This window comes from Poecilia reticulata, linkage group LG9 (genome assembly GCF_000633615.1).
Source record: "Poecilia reticulata strain Guanapo linkage group LG9, Guppy_female_1.0+MT, whole genome shotgun sequence".
Lineage (NCBI taxonomy): Eukaryota > Metazoa > Chordata > Actinopteri > Cyprinodontiformes > Poeciliidae > Poecilia > Poecilia reticulata.
The window spans coordinates 2,979,829-3,000,035 of NC_024339.1; the positions used below are offsets into that span (position 1 = coordinate 2,979,829).

The 20,207-nt window shown below is 39.5% G+C and overlaps 4 protein-coding genes across 4 annotated transcripts in view; 3 read left to right on the top strand and 1 right to left on the bottom strand.

Annotated features, from left to right (window-relative positions):
- Nucleotides 1-4,284, bottom strand: part of cux2b (cut-like homeobox 2b) — a 152,530-nt gene extending 148,246 nt beyond the window's left edge. The window contains exon 1 of the mRNA XM_008417261.1: nt 4,200-4,284. The gene's annotated coding sequence lies outside the window, so the exon portion shown is untranslated. The remainder of the gene's footprint in view (nt 1-4,199) is intronic.
- Nucleotides 1,771-5,940, top strand: myl2b (myosin, light chain 2b, regulatory, cardiac, slow). Its single transcript, XM_008417262.1, has 7 exons — nt 1,771-1,879; nt 4,273-4,362; nt 4,449-4,524; nt 5,242-5,346; nt 5,437-5,515; nt 5,593-5,641; nt 5,752-5,940. The coding sequence occupies exons 1-7, from the start codon at nt 1,877-1,879 to the stop codon at nt 5,854-5,856; spliced, it is 507 nt and encodes a 168-aa protein (XP_008415484.1). The 5' UTR covers nt 1,771-1,876; the 3' UTR covers nt 5,857-5,940.
- A 4,007-nt stretch (nt 5,941-9,947) lies between these two features.
- LOC103469528 (protein phosphatase 1, catalytic subunit, gamma isozyme) lies at nt 9,948-17,302 on the top strand. The gene is made up of 7 exons (XM_008417254.2): nt 9,948-10,361; nt 11,036-11,167; nt 11,304-11,534; nt 12,582-12,686; nt 12,925-13,148; nt 15,753-15,887; nt 16,555-17,302. The coding sequence occupies exons 1-7, from the start codon at nt 10,307-10,309 to the stop codon at nt 16,642-16,644; spliced, it is 972 nt and encodes a 323-aa protein (XP_008415476.1). The 5' UTR covers nt 9,948-10,306; the 3' UTR covers nt 16,645-17,302.
- Nucleotides 17,303-17,616: 314 nt separating this feature from the next.
- The window catches only part of pptc7a (protein phosphatase targeting COQ7 a), a 9,394-nt gene continuing 6,803 nt past the window's right edge, over nt 17,617-20,207 (top strand). Inside the window, exons 1-2 of the mRNA XM_008417252.2 lie at nt 17,617-18,164; nt 19,263-19,442. Coding sequence (XP_008415474.1) covers nt 17,963-18,164; nt 19,263-19,442 — 382 coding nt within the window. The 5' untranslated portion in view covers nt 17,617-17,962. The remainder of the gene's footprint in view (nt 18,165-19,262; nt 19,443-20,207) is intronic.

Consider the following 20,207-nt stretch of genomic DNA (forward strand, 5'->3'; position numbering starts at 1 on the left):
TTTTTAGGTTTATTTTTATGACTGGGAGATGCTAATCATTATCTCAAAAGCTCAAATAGTGAACTAACTACAACCACAAATCTCATGAAACTTGAAAAGAAGACTTTGTTCATGCAGAGCAGAGAAAATGTCTTCCATAGTTTGTAATGGGCAAGAATCATATCCCCAAACCCAACATCTTTCTTCAAACCAAACAGCCAGACAGATATTTACAAGGGAGCAGCAGTAGAGGCAGATGAGATTCATTGACCAGTTCATTACAACAACTTAAGGTGTCATCCTAGACTTGTGATTGTGGAATATTGTGTCTGCAACGGGGATATTGAAGTGYTAGCATATCATGACAGCAACACTGTCTTTAAAAAAATGATTTGTAGTAGGTTAAGAAACAGTAAAAAATGTAATACACCCCTATTTTTTGTATTAGAATTACTCTTGGCTTCTGCCTTTGGTTCTTTTCTTCTCTATGACTGTATAAGGGTAAAAATGTCAAAAGAATTAAAATTTTTGCAACTACTAATAGTCTCTGTTGCTTGTAGCTTAAACTCAACGATTCACTGTTACAATCACGTAAGATTTACACCTGGTAAGGGACAAGTGATTTTTACTATTTCTTTTTATTTTTAATGGTCTTAAACGTGTGTCAAACTCAAGTCCCTGGGGCCAAATCTGGCCCACCATAAGTTTTTATGTGGCCCTCTAGATTCTAGAACAGTAATCCACAACCTTTACAAGCCAGTGAAACAAAACTTCTTTTGTTTCACTGGCTTGAGATACATACGTTTAATTTATGATAAATACTGTTTTAATTTCTATTTTTGAGTTTGAAAATAAAGAAAATGTCAAACTTTTTTTTCAAATTTGTAAACATATAGATAAATTGTTTTGTGTAATGTTGACGTTTGTGGAATAAGATTTAGAAAAAAAAACAGTTTCATACCTAAAGACTAAAAAATAGATCTAATAAATGTCTTTTGATGTGAAACTTCAATGAAATKTATTATTAACAGCTATAAAGAAAACATTAATCGTTATTATTGGGCAAAGGTATTAAAAGCTACTGTGGCAGGTTCAAAGAGACTCATATTACCTTCWAGTTATCAGTTAGTTTTTAAATATTAAATAAAGCAATTTTTTATCTGTGTTACATCAATGAGAAAAGGTCTTGAGTATTATTTAACTTTAAGAAGTTCTCATCGGATGCAGAGGCAGCTATTTATTCAGCTAACAGGCTGTTTTATCAAAACTTTCCGGAGGACATTTGTGATCTCGATGTGGCACGAAATGAAAACGAGATCGACACCCCCGGTCTAAAACGAATAGCGAAAAAACAGAAATGACATATGATGAGGCAAATAATGAAGTGAATAATGTTCCCAGCTAACGTTTCCCACAGTGCAGCATGCTGTTTATGACCTGGTGTTATTGGGGCTCAGCGAGCTTTAGCTAACAGTTCCGTTTAGCAGGCTACTGAGAAGCAGAGCCCCTTCYGGGCCCASTGCGGACCACTAACAGGACAGACAGCTGGATGATGGACTCCATCAAGTGCAGCTGTCAGTCACAAAACACAACTGTCCTTCCCGGGCCAGAGCTATGTCCTGTTGTTATTCTGGGGTCTCAGTAATGGGGGTATGTGCGTTTGGCTATTATCCCTAAATCTCATGAACTCAGACAATGGAGGCCGATGTCAGGGAGAGAATAGTCCTCCTTACCTGCACCGCTGCCTAAACAAGGCATGGAGTATTTATAGTCCATAAGCATGCACCGTTATATATCAGAGGGGAAAGCGGTCAGCATATCTATCCATTGTTCAGCGTGCTGCTCCGTCACAGAGCAGCAAGGACACGGCTTGGTCATCAGCTAGCCACAAGGAAACATGGTGAGTAGATGCACATTTAGTCAGCATTGCTTCGCTGGCTGTCTGGGGAAGAGGCCAGACCTGCCAGATCAGTGATACCTCGAACAAAAGACAGGAGAAGTTTGGAGACAGGAAAAGAAAAAAAAAAACAGAAGAAACAGACAAAAAATGAGATGAGATGGAAAACATATTCAAAAGAAGAGAGGAGTGGTGTTAAAAGAAGACATTGATAAAAAAAAATGTAAAAAAAGAGCTTAACCAATATTTGTTGGTGTTAAAATTGGCACGCTTTTTGTGTAGCTAGACTATAATCAGTAGAAGCTTAAGTAAGAAAGTACTTAAATCCTGTAGTCATATTTGAAGTATTAAGRCTATTTTACTCTTTTAATTTGTCACTTATGTTTAAGAGAAACAAAAAAAAAGTTGTGATTAAGCAATAAAGTACTCATGAAAACATTTTATCCAAAGATTAAAAAAAAAAAAAAAAAAAGTGGTATATAAAGTTTTCCCCGACAATAAAAGCGCCAATTTGCCATCTAGCCATTTAGCATTGCCATTTAGCATTGTCTGCCTCAGGGCTAAAAACCAGAGTTTGACTTCTGTCACCAAACCACTGAAAACTGAAGATAAATTTGAATTCCTGCTTCGACATGGAAACTTTATCAAGTCTTATGACAGTTCTTAACAGTTATAATCAAAGGTTTTGCCTCAACAGTATTTAACACTGTAAATACATGCAATACATTATCAAACTAGTATGTTTTTTTAAAAATGTAATTAACTGCAAGAGTTTAATGTCCTTCAAAATTCAATTATAGTGTTGTACAGAGGACACTTAGGAGAAGAGATAAACAGGCAAGCACCAATTTTGTTGGTCAAAATTGGTGCYCACCAGCAAACTATGCATCATTTCATATTTAACCATCTTAAAAAAAAAAAAAAGCAAGGCAAGGCAACAATTTTGGGGCGCCAGAGGTCCTGTCTGAGGGATATCCGAGCGCCCCAGAGCTAATCCACAGCAAGCATTAGACCTCAGCTGTCGAGAGGCATGCGAATCCAAAATTATGTCATGGCGCTGCATTCCTTCACAACGCTTTTTTTTTTTTTTTTAACAGTTCCTTGGCAGTCATGTAAACAGCTCAACATAATCCCTCCCTGTGAGGGTTTTCTGATCAAACAGGACTCAGAGTAGCATCCTGTCATCATCCAGACCCTGTGGAATAATCCCTCGTGTGATCCTGGAACTATGGAAGTGCAGGCAGTGGACTAGACCCCCGCACGCCCCCCTTCCTCACAAGACAGTAAATAATATTTCCACAACCAACTGACAGAGTCTGTAATCCTTCTTAAGTAAATGTCTGCCCCACTGGAAGTGCCCCTACGGCCTCTCACTCGTCACTGGCTTGTCTTAAAGGCACAGTTGACAGTAAARAAACAACAGTGGGTCAAGTTAAAGAAGGCAACCTGGTGCAGGGGCGAATCTAGAAAGTTTTTAGAAGGGAGGTCTTGATGAGGGGGCTGGGGGGCTGCTGGTAATCCTGGGATGGAACACAAAACCCAAAAGCAATGAGCAAATTAGGTCATATTGCCCAGAATTGACATATATAGTCCAGTGGTGAAAGGTTGAGTGATGGATAGAAATATCCTTTATGATCTCACTGTGGGGACATTCAGGTTTACCTGCAGCAAGTTTAAAGCAAATGGATAAATACATAATTAAACTAAGGTAAAAAATAAAAAAAGAAGAAGAAGAAAGCAATACGAAGCTTWACATTAAGAGAAAAAAGTTGTTAAAAGTAGCATACTCAAATTATAAGAAATTTCCCYACTGCATACATGTAAACATGAGTTTGTTGGGAGCAGGGAAGCTTAGAAAGTCTATCCTGGGAGGAAGGATCTRTAATAACGCTCCTTTTGGTAAAATTGTCAGCAATAATAAATCTTTTTTCAAAAGTGGCAATAACTTCACCATTTAATACATTTAAATTGCAAACAGGCACATTAGTTTGCAAGCGTAAATTTGGTTAGTCAAGCATGTTTTGTTTWGTTTGTTTTTAACTTTTGATCATCTTAGCTAGAATTTAACTAAATTTGGTCGTTCTCATTCATAGTGTGCCGTGAGGAGGCTGATGTGTTTATGTTTATGCTCTACTGTGAATAAAAGTATCAACTTGAACTGTGATAAGACTTGTGGTAGAGAAAGTTTCTGTGTTGGGCCGACAATTTAAGCCTGTGTCCATATCCAGCTTTAGCGAGCTTAGCGAGACTGCTAATGCGAAAGTCCAAACTTGCTAGCCTGCACCTGTTAGCCACATCTTAGTTGCGGTCGTAAAATATTTACCTGTCCTGCTGCTGCTGCTTGTGGTCGGAGGTAGTTTTGGGTTTAATCTTGGTGTTGTGGTCAAACCCTGCAGTCTCCAAAGAAAGCCAAGAAGAGAGCGGAGGGAGCGAGCTCCAACGTGTTCTCCATGTTTGAGCAGGCCCAGATCCAGGAGTTCAAAGAGGTGAGCAGAACCCGAGCTCTGCACCCCGCAGGGACCGCTTGCTGTGCACACTGGAGTCACGCCGGGTGTTTCTGAATCCCCTGCAGGCTTTCACCATCATGGATCAAAACAGAGACGGATTCATAGACAAGAACGACCTGAGGGACACTTTTGCAGCTTTAGGTGAGAGAAAACGGGGTGTGTGGGGCGCCGTTTGTAAAGTTACGGAGTTAAAAAAAAAAAAATAACAGTAATATTTAGGTTTATTTAACCTGTCATAGAGAGGTAAAAAAAATGCGGGAGTTAATTTTTCAAAGTTCAGTTTGGAAATAAATATTTTGTTTGGGAAATAAATATTTGGTGTGAAACTAACTATTTAGTTAGCAAAATAAATGTTTTATTTGGAACCAAACATAGTTTGAAAACTAAATATTTAGCTCAGACTTAAATATTTATTTGGGAACTAAATATAGTTTGCAAGCTAAAGTTTCCTAGCTAAATATATAGTTCGTAAACTAAATATTTAGCTAATAAATAATTCCCTTTAGAATGCTGACATCTACAGATGTATGACTAGCATTTGTTATTCATACAAAGTGATGAATATATGATTTTGAAAAATTAACACCCATATATTTTTCTTTATGACTCACTAAACAAACCAAAATATTGCTCTTAATTTTTTACTGTGTAACTTCACAACCTGTATCTTAGAAGTGTGTCCATTTATATGATTCTTTGCAATGGTCTCAGTGAACTAACTTTTTAGCTTATCCATTAAATATTTTATATTTTTTTATTACATAAACGCGATTAAACATGAGTAAAAAAAATAAATCGTGAAAAAAATAAGCCCCACGCTTCACTCCACCCTGACCTCTGACCTCTGTCTTACCTCAGGTCGGTTAAACGTCAAACAGGAAGAGATTGACGATATGCTGAAGGAGGCTCCAGGTCCGGTCAACTTTACAGTCTTTCTCACCATGTTTGGGGAGAAACTAAAAGGTAATCCAGGATCATCATCATTCATGCAAATAAAGTTGTTGGTTGTATTTTTTTTTTAATCCTACAAAAAACTATTTACATTTTCGTCAGGTGCTGACCCAGAGGAGACCATCCTGAATGCTTTCAAAGTCTTTGACCCTGAGGGAACAGGAACACTAAAGAAAGATTAGTGAGTATTAGTATGAGGCTAACATTTGAGACGAAGCTGCCGCCTGATTTACTCACCTTCCCTGCTCGCTTTCGCAGCGTGACGGAGATGTTGACAACTCAGGCGGATAGATTCTCAGCTGAAGAGGTCGGTGCTCTACCTCGGTCTATCATCCTGCGACTTTTTGAGCAGTTTAAACTCGACTGAACTTTTAAAAAGAAAACAATCAGTTTTTAATCTTCATTTTCTGCCCACAGATGGAACAGATGTTTGTAGCATTTCCTCCCGATGTAGCAGGGAACCTCGACTACAAGAACCTGGTCCACATCATAACACATGGTGAAGAGAAGGACCAGGAATAGATGGAGTCAGCCTCACAGATCCAGCTGGTGTCCAGTTATGTCAGCACACAAATCAACATCTGAATAAAAAAGTTGAAAAAGAAATTTGGTCTCGGTTTCAGTAACTGTCCTAATTAAAGTTCAACAATCATGTACTAGGAATGAGCATTTATCACATCGTTTATCATTTATTGCGATAAATTTCTTGTCATAAGAATTTTGATTTATCATTGTCACGATAAATTCTAATTAATGTAAAAAAAAAAGTCTATATTGTCTGGATTATTACTATTTTCTCCAGTGTTTGTTCAATGAAACCACCAATAAATATCAATAAATTAGAAAATATATGTAGTTTAATGTGATGCATACAAATCACACTTTTTTATGTGAGTAGTGTCCTAAAGAAGCATATTGCAAAGAGGTGAGTTTTTCAAGAACTCTATTTGTGGGGCTATGATCGCTGTGTAAGCCATGYAGTTACCTTAAAAAAAAGTAGCAATAGTTCTTGTCATTTTTATCATTATCACTAAATATTGTGATAAAACTAAGTCACCCACCTCTGTCATGGTGCCTGCCTATTGTAATGTAATTTTCACCAGTAAAATAATTGTTCTGTAGCTGACAGGGCACCAAAACTGACTTTAGCCCCGGGGCCCACATAAATTCGGCCCTGTGTGCACAGAAAGACCATTCATGAGGTTACTTTARAAAGAAACTGCTTACACTGGATTTTATAGGTGCGGGTGCAAAGTACTGTACATCACAATTTCCCCACTTTTAAACAGATTTGATGTGYATCATTTCCCATCCACTTTAAAAATGTGCAACTCTTTGTGTTGGCCTTTAACATAATCTGTGTTGTTTGTGTTGTTATTTAACATAAGTATTCCTATAGGCATTTAAATACTTCTGAAAAGTACGCGTTTGTATATATTTTTTCTTGGTATATTTTTAACCATTTATAAATTGTGACTAGAACAATCCATGTAAAAATATATATATCTAAAATGTATTTTAAGTGGATGAATAAAGAGGGAAGGTTCAATATGCATCAACACAATAGAAAGCATTCACGAGGGTCCAGCTAACACCAAATATAACTGTGGTATGCACCATGACGCGCGTGCCAGCCCCACATCTCCCAGTTTCCCGTTTTAGAGACGTACAGGCATGGCCAAACGTTTTGAGAATGAGACAAATACAGTATTTTCACATGATTTTCTGCCCTCTGGTTTTCATGTGTGTATGTCAGATGTTATCACATACAGAAATACAATTGCAATCATATTATGAGTAACAAAAGCTTTCATTGACAGAATGAGTTAATGCAGCAAGTCAATATTTGCAGTGTTGACCCCTCTTCTTCAGGACCTCTGCAATTCTCCCTGGCATGCTCTCAACTTCTGGACCAAATCCTGACTGATAGCAGTCCATTCTTACACAATCAATGCTTGCATTTTGTCAGAACTCCTAGGTTTTTGTGTGTCCACCTGTCTCTTGATGATTGACCACAAGTTTTCAATGAGATTAAGATCTGGGGAGTTTCCAGGCCATGGACCCAAAATCTCCGTTTTGTTTCCTGAGCCAGTTAGTTACCACCTTTGCTTTATGGCAAGGTGCCCCATCATGCTGCAAAAGGCATTGTTCATCACCAAACTGCTCTTGGACGGTTGGGAGAAGCTGCTCTTGGAGGACATTCTGGTACCATTCTTTATTCATGGCTGTGTTTTTAGGCAAGACTGTAAGAGAGCAGACTCCCTGGGCTGAGAAGCAACCCCACACATGAATGGTTTCAGGATGCTTTACAGTTGGCATGAGACAAGACTGGTGGTAGCGCTCACCTCGTCTTCTCCGAACCAGATGTCCCAAACAATCGGAAAGGGGATTCATCAGAGAAAATGACTTTACCCCARTCCTCAGCAGTCCACTCCCTGTACCTTCTGCAGAATATCAGTCTGTCCCTGATGTTTTTCCTGGAGAGAAGTGGCTTCTTTGCTGTCCTCCTTGAGACCAGGCCTTGCTCCAAGAGTCTCCGCCTCACAGTGCGTGCAGATGCACTCACACCTGCCTGCTGCCATTCCTGAGCAAGCTCTGCACTGCTGGTAGCCCAATCCATCCCGCAGCTGTAACACTTTTAAGAGACGGTTCTGGCACTTGCTGGTCTTTCTTGGGCGCCCTGGAGCCTTTTTAGCAACAATGGAACCTCTCTCCTTGAAGTTCTTGATGATGCGATAGATTGTTGACTGAGGTGCAATCTTTCTAGCTGCGATACTCTTCCCTGTTAGGCCATTTTTGTGCAGTGCAATGACTGCACGTGTTTCTTTAGAGATAACCATGGTTCACAGAAGAGAAACAATGAAGCCAAGCACCAGCCTCTTTTTAAAGTGTCCAGTGGTGCCATTCTTATTCATGACAGATTGATCTCCAGCCCTGTCCTCATCAACACCACACCTGCGTTAATGGAGCAATCACTGAAACGATGTTAGCTGGTCCTTTTAAGGCAGGGCTGCAATGAAGTTGAAATGTGTTTTGGGGGATAAAGTTCATTTTCTAGGCAAGTATTGACTTTGCAATTAATTGCTGTAAAGCTGATCACTCTATAACATTCTGGAGTATATGCAAATTGCCATTATAAAAACTGAAGCAGTAGACTTTGTAAAAATTAACATTTGAATTATTCTCAAAACTTTTGGCCATGACTGTACAGTATGTGTGGTTCGGCTTCCTATTGTTGCAGCTGGAACACATTGTCAGTGATGACATCTAATTATAGCTGCGTGCAGTCATTTAAGTTTTAATCCCGTGCTGACAGTGCAGCAGTAAAAAGAGGCAGTGGAACCACCAGCAGCATCCCGAGTTCTAATGTCACTGCAAACTTCTTTTGAGCGCCTAAATATAACGGAGGGCATTGAAGGCTAAGCTATGTATCCTTAAAAGGTTTCCGTGAGAAGGTTTATTAGCTAGAATGAGAAGCTTCGACTCATTAAACAGGAAGTGGCCGCCGGCTGCTTTAAGCTGAGTTCATACAGAGCTCATTTCAAAGACAATAAAATGTCTGTTCAGGGGGTCCTTCCTTGAGCTTTCAAACTCAACATTAAGCTACATACAGGCCCGTCTGCAGCCGAAAGGACATAATAAACTAGGTAATCTCAAGCAGTCTGGACTAGAAATCATTATTTATGACATTTACTATTGGAGGGAATACGGGTCCGTTTATATGTTTTAGCTTCAGCTGCTGCTTTTGATTGTGATTCCTCCAATAGAGGAATCTAGAATAATTGCAAAAATATTTGATATTTCATTTGCTTATGAGAACTATCAAACAATAGTTGGCGTATGAATCATGGAAAAGAAATATAACCTTTGGAACTTTGTATCTGATTCTGCAGATTGAATTTCCTCTGTGGGATATTAATGCTATTTCTATTCTGTTCTATTTATCCCCTCTGGCTATAACAGTATAATTTCCTGCTGAAAATATCAATGAGAATCAATGAGAAGTCAAAGTCTTCATCAATATGAGCATGATAAACACACTTTAGGAATCAGATTGATTTCTTATCATCCCAGTTGAAAATTAATAGTTGTTTTTTTCAAACTCCATTCCTTAAAAACGGCCACTTGAATAAGTGGCCTTTGGAAGGCCACTTATTCAACACACTTATTCAAGTGTGTTCAAGTGTGTTTCGGTCAAGAATAGTCTTGACCGAAACACAAAATTTGTTTTTGTAGGTATTTTATGTGATAGATTAACATAAAGTGCTGCAGAAAGGTTATTATTTTTTTTAAAAGTTGCTTGAAATGAAACAAAATGAGGAAAAACAAATCAAGGAGTATAAAATTATTTCACAAGGCACTGTAAATGTCTGAAAATCCAAAAAGACTCAGTCTAGGTATAACTGCACTTTTCAAGCTAGAAATGTTCTCATCTTGAAAAAAGGAAACTAAGAATGGAGACATCAGTTTTAGTCTATGTAAATTCAAAAATGTGAAAAGAATTTGTCTTAAGTTGTCCAGTTTGTAACTCCGGATGCTTTTTCTCCACCCGGAGCGGTAGAGGGCAGCAGTGGCGCAGCTGGCGGCCCCATCCTCCCAGGAGCTTGCTGGTTAGCTCTTCAAGGTGCGGCAGAGCGAAAACAGAGACACCATCGCTAGCTAACAGCTAGTTCGCTTGGCGTTTATTTTTTATGCCCCGGGTTTTTAAAAAACAAAAGCCGTGGCTGTGTTTCGTTTTTTTTATGAAAACGGGGATCCGTAAATTTAAAAGTAGCGTTTAAAAAAAAAAAAAAAAATTGACAACGTACCTACAAGCTGAACAGGGTCTCGGTAACATTTTTTACGCTCAGTCGGAAAATTTACGGAGCTAAGCTAATAGGCTGTAGCTAATGCTAGGGTAGCTAACGAGCTAGCTTTCGCAAGTGTACCAACGCCGAGATCTTACCAAATCGATTTTTTATAGAAGCAGAAAATGGCTGATGTTGACAAGCTCAACATAGACAGTATTATTCAACGTCTTTTAGAAGGTAAGTACGATCTCAAATAAAATACAATGGCAATTTCGATGCTATTGTGACAATAACAGATGCAAATGGGAAGCTAGGTTCATTTTCTCATCTTTAGATATCTTTTCCTTGCATTTATTCCTCATAGGGAATAACCACAAGTTATCACTAAACGCGTTTAATGAGTAGGAATCTCAGTATTCCCAAAGGTAAAGAAAAACACACTGTTCTTGCACACAGACATTGCGCATACCGGTGTAACGTCACTTTCTGACCCTTAGATGTGTGACCTGATTAGGTTTTCATCGGCCGCTAAGCGTATTGTCTGTATTGAGTTACGGTTTACGAAGAAAAATGCACAATACTCGTATTTATGAGGTGCCATAAAGTGACTTATGCTCAATTTGTGAACTTTACCCCCAGTTAGTTTCAGTGTCGCTTAAATGACATTAGTCTGACAGACACCGGAACACCGGCTTTTTTTTAATGTTATTTTTTTACGTTAATTCTTAAAATTAGCCACTCTTTGTAAATACTACTATGAAGTCTTGCCTTACGTTTGGATACACAGGTTGCTGCTCACCTGTTCCACCCAACCTGCCCATCCAGATTCTGCGCTAGGTGTTGCTGACTTGGCAGTGAGTGTGCTAAGTTGTTATCTTTGCTGATTGTTGTTTGTTGTTGTCTGGGCACAGTCCGAGGAGCAAAGCCTGGCAAGAATGTGCAACTGCAGGAGAACGAGATCCGTGGACTGTGCCTGAAGTCCAGGGAGATCTTTCTCAGTCAACCCATTCTGTTGGAGCTGGAGGCCCCCCTCAAAATTTGTGGTGAGCGAAAATTGTGTGTCGTTAAGTCCGAATCTTAAACGGCAACGAAATCGCATGGCAGAATACGATTCTGATGCCAAAACATTAATTATATCCAATAAATTTATTCCCCCCTCCCCACGCCTCTGTCTGGCAGGTGACATCCATGGGCAATACTATGACCTCCTGAGGCTTTTTGAGTATGGGGGCTTCCCTCCAGAGAGCAACTACCTGTTCCTGGGTGACTATGTGGACAGGGGGAAGCAGTCTCTTGAAACAATCTGTCTTCTTCTGGCCTACAAAATCAAATACCCGGAGAACTTCTTCCTGCTGAGGGGAAACCACGAATGTGCTTCAATCAACAGAATATATGGTTTCTACGATGAGTGTGAGTATTGTTTTAATTGAGCCGAATTTGAGATGTGTTTTACTGTTTTGTGTTCAAAGAGAATTTAGCAGCTAAATAGGATTCAGGCGATGGCACACAATTTCTCTGGCAGGCTGCAGGCTGTTTGAGGGACATTGACTCGTGTAAGACTACAAAAGGAGAAAATGTAAAATAGAGGGGAGAAAAAAAGTAAATGAGCGCTGGGTTCTGAAGAACTACATAAACTCCAAAATTATATAAAGGTTTTAATAAGCTTTAATAACAAAAATAAATACGAAAGTTTGCGATGACATATCTCTTGTTTTTAGTCTTATTAAAACCTTTACATAATTTTGGAGTATTGGTTATTCACATTTTTTTGTCATGCTATAAAAGCATCTCTTATATTCTAACTATATGAAAGAGATGCACTTATCTGGCTTTAACTGACCAATCCATCCGTCCGTCCTCTTACACCCATATCCCATCGCAAAACGATTATAACCCATAAAAGACAAATGTGCCACAAGTACCAGCAGACAATGAAGGCGTTTCATTGTCTGTCTCTGTTTTTTATTCTTATTTAGTTTTTTCTAACTGAAATTAAAAAACAGGCCATCGGTTGAATAAATTATGATTGAAACTAGTGGGAGAAATTAGTTATGATGCATTTAATAAGCATGGGGGAAAAATCTGATTTTTCTGTGTTTAACCTGTCATCATAGTTTAGTCCGAACCCAAGGAAACATCTGATAGGTTTCCACCTCTGGCTGTTTCTCTAGTGCAGGGGTGGGCATCTCCAGGCCTGGAGGGCCCGTCTCCTGCAACTTTTAGATGCATCTCTTCTTCAACACACCTGAGACAAATAATGAGGTCATTAACAGGACTCTTGAGAACTAGACTGCACTTAGGAGGTCATTCAGCTGTTGGATTCAAGCTTGTTGGGCCAGGGAGACATCTAAGAGTTGCAGGTCACCGGCCCTCCAGGACCAGGATTGCCCACCCCTGCTCTATTGTATGTTTATTACACGACAAATTAAAACATCCTTTGTTGTCGTCATATTTTAGGTAAACGAAGGTACAACATCAAGCTCTGGAAGACCTTCACAGATTGTTTTAACTGCCTCCCTATTGCTGCAATTGTGGACGAGAAGATCTTTTGCTGCCATGGAGGTAGGTTCTTGTTTTCACTAGTTCTCTGTACACAGTGTTATGTTTTTTGTGTGCATTATTTTCACAACGGTGGCGTATTAGAAAACTTGATGCGTCTTTGACGTAAGCTGCTCTTATTTGTCTTTGTGAAACGCTCCCTCTGCAGTTTGTCGTTCCGTTTGGACTGACCCACATGTAACAGGTTGTGGCCCCTGTATTTGTTTGTTTATTGGTATCGCTGCCCTCTTTTTGCATCAAGGACTGTCACCCGACCTTCAGTCCATGGAGCAGATCAGACGCATCATGCGTCCCACTGACGTGCCTGACCAGGGCCTGCTGTGCGACTTGCTGTGGTCAGACCCGGACAAGGACGTTTTGGGCTGGGGGGAGAACGACAGGGGCGTCTCCTTTACCTTCGGCTCCGAAGTGGTAGCCAAGTTCCTGCACAAGCACGACCTGGATCTGATCTGCCGCGCTCACCAGGTAACTCCAGCGCCCCCTGTCTTTATCAAACAGAAACGAGATTGTGTGAGAGCGCATTTGTACAAGGACATCGCATCCAGCGCAGGGAGTTGGCAGGTGTACTGTACAGACTGAACTCGTGTTCCCAGTCGTTTTGTTTTCGTATACTTTGGCCTAATTTTTTTTTTTTTTTTTGTCCCAGTACAGCAAAATGTTTTTTTTTCTTTCTTGGTTTTAAAATAAAATCGATTAAAAATACTGAAATGTGTAGGTTTCAGGAAAACCTCAAAAAACGAAACAAAAAGACAAAAAAAAAAACAGGGCGTTCGTTGGTCACCATCTAAAGATAGAAGTCAATAAGTAACTATTCATAAATTTACTAGGGCTGCATGATATTGGCAAAACATGAAATAGTCCTTAATGTTGGTGAATGTTACATGGCTAAATGACTTGCTGTAAATAAACAATAGCTGTGTTTCTATTAACCATATAATTGCGCAACTTGACRTTTTCAAAATAAATTTGCTTAACGGAACCACAATAATTAAAAAAAAAACATTTTCAATGAGGTAGATATTTTTTATTATATCGAAATAGGTTTATTTCTCAAAATTAACACTTTTTTCACATCATGTGAGTCACATGATCAACGAGCTGCTGCCACTGATGTAAACCATGAAGAAGACAACAGGAAGTAGTTGGAGGATGATGGCGTGGCAGGACTTTTAATAACTAATCACATGAATAAACTTATTCACATGTAATTTTTAATTGTGTTTCTTATTGGAAACAACGCAATTGTGAAATTGTGTTCTTTTGACATTAGTGACAGAACACAATTAGTAGAATATTGACAAAGTTTTGTGCACGTTTGTAATGAAGACGCAGCTTATGTTAATGTTGTTTTACTTTGGGTTCATTGCCATCTTAGACCTCATATATTTATTGTTCTTACAGGAAAAAAATAAAAAATTTACTAGAGATGTTCCGATCAGGTTTTTTCCTGCCGATACCAATTCCGATCACATAATATATATATATATTTTTTTTATCATAAACACTACCGGTTACATTATGAAGAAAAAGGAACCATGAATTCACCTTAATTTAGACAAAAACTTGTTTTTAATAACTTTTTCCAAGAAGAAAACTAAACAAAACAGGCATTGTGCAAATTGTACTGCTATCGGTAATACTATCTTTAACAGACTGATGACATATGAAGGCTCTGAAGAGGTTAAATAATGCAAAGAGCCAAAATAAAACCTCTCAATATTGCCAAAAAAATTAAAAGTATAAAACATTAATAGGCAAATACAGGTTCCATTACAATAAACAATCCAGAGTTACTGAATGAAAACTTCTTGATAGCATGGCGGCTAGCTGATTACTGCTAGYTCTGATTGGCTGTTTCTGACTGAGCGGAGTAATTATGCAGAACAGGGAGGAGATCGATTATTTTTTCAGAGATTCTGTCTCACGTTAGGACAGCGAAAGTTTTAACACGTATGTAAAATGTATTTTTTTACGTTAGATGCTGCAGCTTCAAACAGAGGTCCGGTGTGAGAGTCACTACCAGGTGGAGCAGAAGCGGCTCCGTATGCGAAATATTACTACCTGTAGCGACGGTTCTACAGCGAGAGCAGAACCAGCGTCTTACATCGCAGCTCAAAGACTTAAATAATTTTGCGGGTTATTTGTTTAGATTTCTGACCGTCATGCTAATCTGGGTGAGTGTTTGTAGCTGTGCGCTGCTTTACCTGCTATCTGATCGTCTTTTTTTTTTTACTGCAGTGAGCCTCGATGTAGCCAAACTCCGTCAAGTATGGCATTGTTTTTATGCCATATTAGATTCGTCGTGTTGATGCATTTTGACCTGCTTCACCCCACGTGCTTCAATTTTCCGCCGCAACACACAAACTTCCCCATTCACTCAGTGCGTTATAGTTTCACATCGCTTAGGATTTGTTGCTGTGCGTTTGCGCAGTGTGAAGTAAAGAGGAGACCAGCGGCACAGGCAGGATGCAAAATGAGATGCAGGTGATCGATTTGTGTGATCGGCAACAAGAGACCGTGATCGGCGATCACCGATCATACACTTGTTCACGGAAATCGGCCGATTATGATCGGTGGCCGATCGATCGGCACACCTCTAATATTTACTGTTACCATTTCAACAAGATGGTTTGATTTTAAAAAGTTGCATATGACTTCCTCTTCTGTTTTGGCAAAGAGTGGTTTCTTGGCACTTATTTAACTTCCTAATCTTAATTGTAGTCCTAACAATCCCCAATCATGTTGACACTGCATACAGTGAGATTATAACAACTAATTACTAATGTATCATGCTTCTCTTTAACATAAAACTAATCTATTTTTAACATTATTGAAAAATTTCCATGAAATTGGATTGATATGAAAAATGGACCAATTGTGTTTGTCGTCATATGACCAACTCAGTGTAACTGTTTCTGTTAATGTTGGCAGCTTGAGCACCGGACTAAACTTATCACCATCCACAAGTTACATGATTCAGTTTTTACGTTCTTATAGGGTAGAACTTTTAGTCTTGTCAGTCGTATCTCTGATTTTATTTATTTATTTAAATTTTTTACTTTTTTGCAGGTTGTTGAGGATGGCTACGAATTTTTCGCAAAGAGGCAACTCGTCACATTGTTCTCTGCACCGAATTATTGCGGGGARTTCGACAACGCTGGTGCCATGATGAGCGTTGATGAGACTCTCATGTGCTCCTTTCAGGTATCYGGCTTTTTTACTGCATAAACCATCAAAGGCAAATTATTATTATTTTTTCTCTCTCTCTCTTTTTGGACTCCAGCAGTAAAAGCGCGTCCATAAAAGCAACAGAAAAATGGATTCATAATATTTACTGATATTGAGCTCTGCTCCATTCTATGTAAATCAGAATTCCTTGTTGGGGTGGAGGGGCGGAACTAAACAGGATGGCATTTTGAAGTCAGGGTACCAATCAAAATCCAATATGACYGTCAAACATTGAWCTGTGGTGTCATTATGTGAAATTTGACGGTTTTTGTCTCATTAGTCACACACTGTATTGTATCACATAATTAAAGTATTTGACTCATGTTTGGAAAAACTGAAGAAAAAGAAATTATAGAATCTTATTGCTGTTTGTTGCCACCTCATTAAAGCTGCGGTATGTAATTTAAAATGTTTTTTATGTATCTGTTGAAACTGTCACTATGTCATGATGGTACTGAATGAGACAAATAATCTATGAAAAAAATCAAGGTTCTCTGCCTTCTCGCAGTTTCAACTAGAAACAACCAATCAGAGATAGGAGGAGGATCGTAGTGCTGAACCTAGGAAACTCTGGGAGTAGTATTTAAATGGTGATTTGCAGAGTTATTTTCTGAAAAGGTTTCTGCGTTGTTTTTTCCTGCAGATTTTAAAACCAGCTGAGAAGAAGAAGCCAAATGGCAGCCGTCCTGTGACTCCCCCCCGCAACATGGTCACCAAGCAAGCCAAGAAATGAGGGGCCACACTGCTGGGGGGACCAAATGGCCAGAGATGCATTCTTCCTGGTCTGCTTTCATCTTCTGCATTCAAAGGATTGGTTATTTTTCACGCTGCCAATACCGCAAAGATATCCACTCCTACTTGATGAAAGCAAAGATATTTTATTGTTTTCCTGTCCACAGGGGTAAATTGATATGTCACCATGGAAAAACCTCAGGTGTTTTGCACTCCATTTTGCAGCTAGTCTTTGCCACATATGACTGTTCAATCAGGAAAAATGTAATAATATGGCTACTTATGCACAGGAATGCCTTGTTTGAAGCTGTGCACACTTTGTTTTTTTTCCAAGTTTATTTTATGTCTTTCCTTTGTCATTTCATTCACCTGTAATAATGGCTTATAAAAAGTTTGAGGAAAGTCACAGACACAAGTTTTATGTCTGTAATCTTTATTTACAGTTAATTTACTCATAATTTCATAGAGAATTGACTACACTGCATCACATTTTTAAATGAGTCTTGTGCTAAATTAAAAACAATAAACAAGCACTATTGTAATGTCTAAATCTTTCTAATAAACTGGTGTGTTTTAGGATGGAAATTGATAACTGAATGTTGTTTGTTTCTAAGGCTTTTATTCCTCTTAAACCTAATAAACAGAAAATACAAAGAGAAGTTGTATATTGTAACGTACTGTGACCATCAAAATACGTTTTGCGGGTTTTGAACATTGAGAAAGGAGAAAAATATTCTGCCAAATTATTTTAATTTAAAAAAAAGATTAAGTTTTTCAAGTTTTTAATTGAATATTTTTATGCTTAAATTACTTTTTTTTTTTTTTTAAGTCATCGATTTCCAGTGTTATATTTGGTGTACATCTTCTGCCTGAGTTCGATAAAGGACAGAACGTTGTGTTTCCATATTAGGAAACGTTGATTTGGTAATAACCTCTGACGTCAGAGCAGTCACAAGACCGTGCGGTCTGAGGCCACACAGCAGCTGCTCCACAGTCTCTCTTACGCAGTGTCTCGGAGGCAAAGTGGCAGCATGGCCGCTCACAACCAACCCTCGCAGGGCTTCAACAGAGGAAGAAACCAATTTCTTTGAATTTCTTTCTGCTTACAGCACACCACCCCCCCCAAAAAAAACAGCTTCGGGGGACTACATCTACTGTCGGCGGCAATTCGTCTTTATGCGCGGTGGTTGTTTTCGGTGGCGGCAGCAGCAGTTCTCCAGCCTGATTCGCCTGTCAAACATTGCGTGCTTACATCGACGCTAAGCTAGCTCAGCTGCTAGCTTGGCCGGTTTGTTTCGTACGGAGCTGGTGCGTAGGTGATGTTGTCCGTGCTGTCTTACGGTAGACTTGTTGCCAGAGCTGTCATCGGCGGGCTTTCTCAGACAGACAGCCGCGACTACAGCCTGGTGACGGCGAGCTGCGGCTTCGGCAAAGACTTCCGCAGAGGCATTCTGAAGAAAGGGATGTGTTATGGGGACGACGCGTGTTTCATCGCCCGGCACAGGTCCGCCGATGTTTTGGGTAAGCGTCTGCTCTTTTGTTTGCTCTATTGTTACGCACGCAGCATCATTCTTCACTTAACAGCTTGTAACTACAGGTTGAAATGTTTCACTTTTCTTATTGATAAAGACTGGGTCAATTTGTGTGAAACCTGAACAGCAAGAAAATCCAAACCGGCTGTTTGTGGAATCAGCACTGAGACACAGAAACCTTGATCTGTGTGGGCAACCTGTCATTTAAGTCTTGTGGGACTCCTACCACGTAAGCTGATTGTATGTGCTGACACCCGCAGAGTAAATCAGGTTACCACATTTAACTTGCAAATTGGAACACCTTCAACACAAAATCACATTGTTTTTGGACCGGCTTGCTGCTTCTTTTTTTGTTTTTTAAAGTTGCAGGCTCGTCTCTATTATCTGACTCTGGGTGGGAAGATGCAGTGGGACTGTCCTTGTATGGTCAGCAGAACAGATTCTGGTGTYTTGAGCCCAGAAACCTTCCTTTTTGAGCAAATCTTGGATTCCTACCATAAAGCTCTTACAAGGCAAAACTATAAAACCCAAATGCGCACAACATCTTCAGGAAGAAGTCCTAATAAATAAACTAAAATTTGAGTAATTTAATTGCATCTCTGCTCAAAAGTATTCATGCCTGTTGAACTTTTTTCACATTACTACCACAAGCCGAGATGTTTTGATTTTCATCTTTTGTGTGATCGCACAACATACCAAGTGAAGTAGAAGTAAAATGATGGTTTCGATTTTATAATGTGTCGCAAAACTATACATCGCAATGACCACACATGATGAAACATGGTGGTGGCAGAATTATGCTGCGAGTGCTTGATATGAACGTGGGTGGAGATTGGGTCAGAATGTCTTTAGATGTGCAAAGCTGATAGACACGCAATGAAAAACTTGCTATATTTTCAGTAAACTCTGTATAATCTATCCACAGCTGTGGACTTTCACTGAGCCTGAGCAGAAATAATTTAAAAATGTCATAAATGTTAACTGCCTCACAAATCTGACTCTATCCAAACATCTATTTTTATTTTCTTGCATTTCAGTGCTTGTTTGGATTACATAACCGTCTCACCTGTTTGCCTTTTTTTTTTAGGTGTAGCAGACGGAGTTGGTGGCTGGAGAGACTACGGTGTGGACCCGTCGCAGTTTTCCAGTACGCTGATGAAGACGTGCGAGAGGCTGGTGAAGGAAGGACGATTTGTCCCCAGCAGCCCCGTGGGAGTCCTTACGACCAGCTACTACGAGCTACTACAGAACAAAGTGCCTCTACTGGGTGAGCAGGAAAAAACATTTATTTTGGTATCTTGGACGATATGTTGTCTTGTATTGCCTTTTTTATTATTCTACAGAATAAGGACAAACCCCACCATGTAGAAACAGGAAACCATTGGCATCAGTTGACGGGGGTTTAGACTGTGTGCAGACACGCTCCGCCTTACAGTGAAAACGGCACATTTCCATGTGGTTTAGATCTGAGCTACATTATCCGGGCCTAGGCGGTTTTCATCTGTTTTGTTTATTGCTGGCTGGGCTGGGATTTTTGCATTATGACTCACAACAGCCAGATCCCTTTAAGAAGTCCTAGGAATGTCCCAGCCAGTATCCCTTTCCTCCTCCATGGTGTTGCCTCAAAACAAACTCCAGCGCACGCGATCTAACATCAGAGAAGGAGCATGACGAGGGAACGGATCTTTGTCTCTGCAAACGTTGGTAGTTTTCCAATGAGAACCCAGCAGCAGAGCTGGGGAAAACAAAAGTTTGGATTGTACTGTCCTTTGCACGGCCGGAGGAATGGCGTGTGTAATTGTTTAGCTGCAGAGAGGCAGAGGACTGAGTCAGAGCGTGTAAAGGCTGGAGGAGTTTGAAGGTTGATCCCAGAGAGAATATTTTGGTGTTCTGGATGAATCACCAGCAGGGTGTGGCCTCACGTTGTCAGCCTGCTCCAACAGCTCAGGTTTCCTCCTTTTCATCTCTCCCTCAGAGGGGAGTTTACCAAGGGCAGTTTATATATATATATATATATATATATATATATATA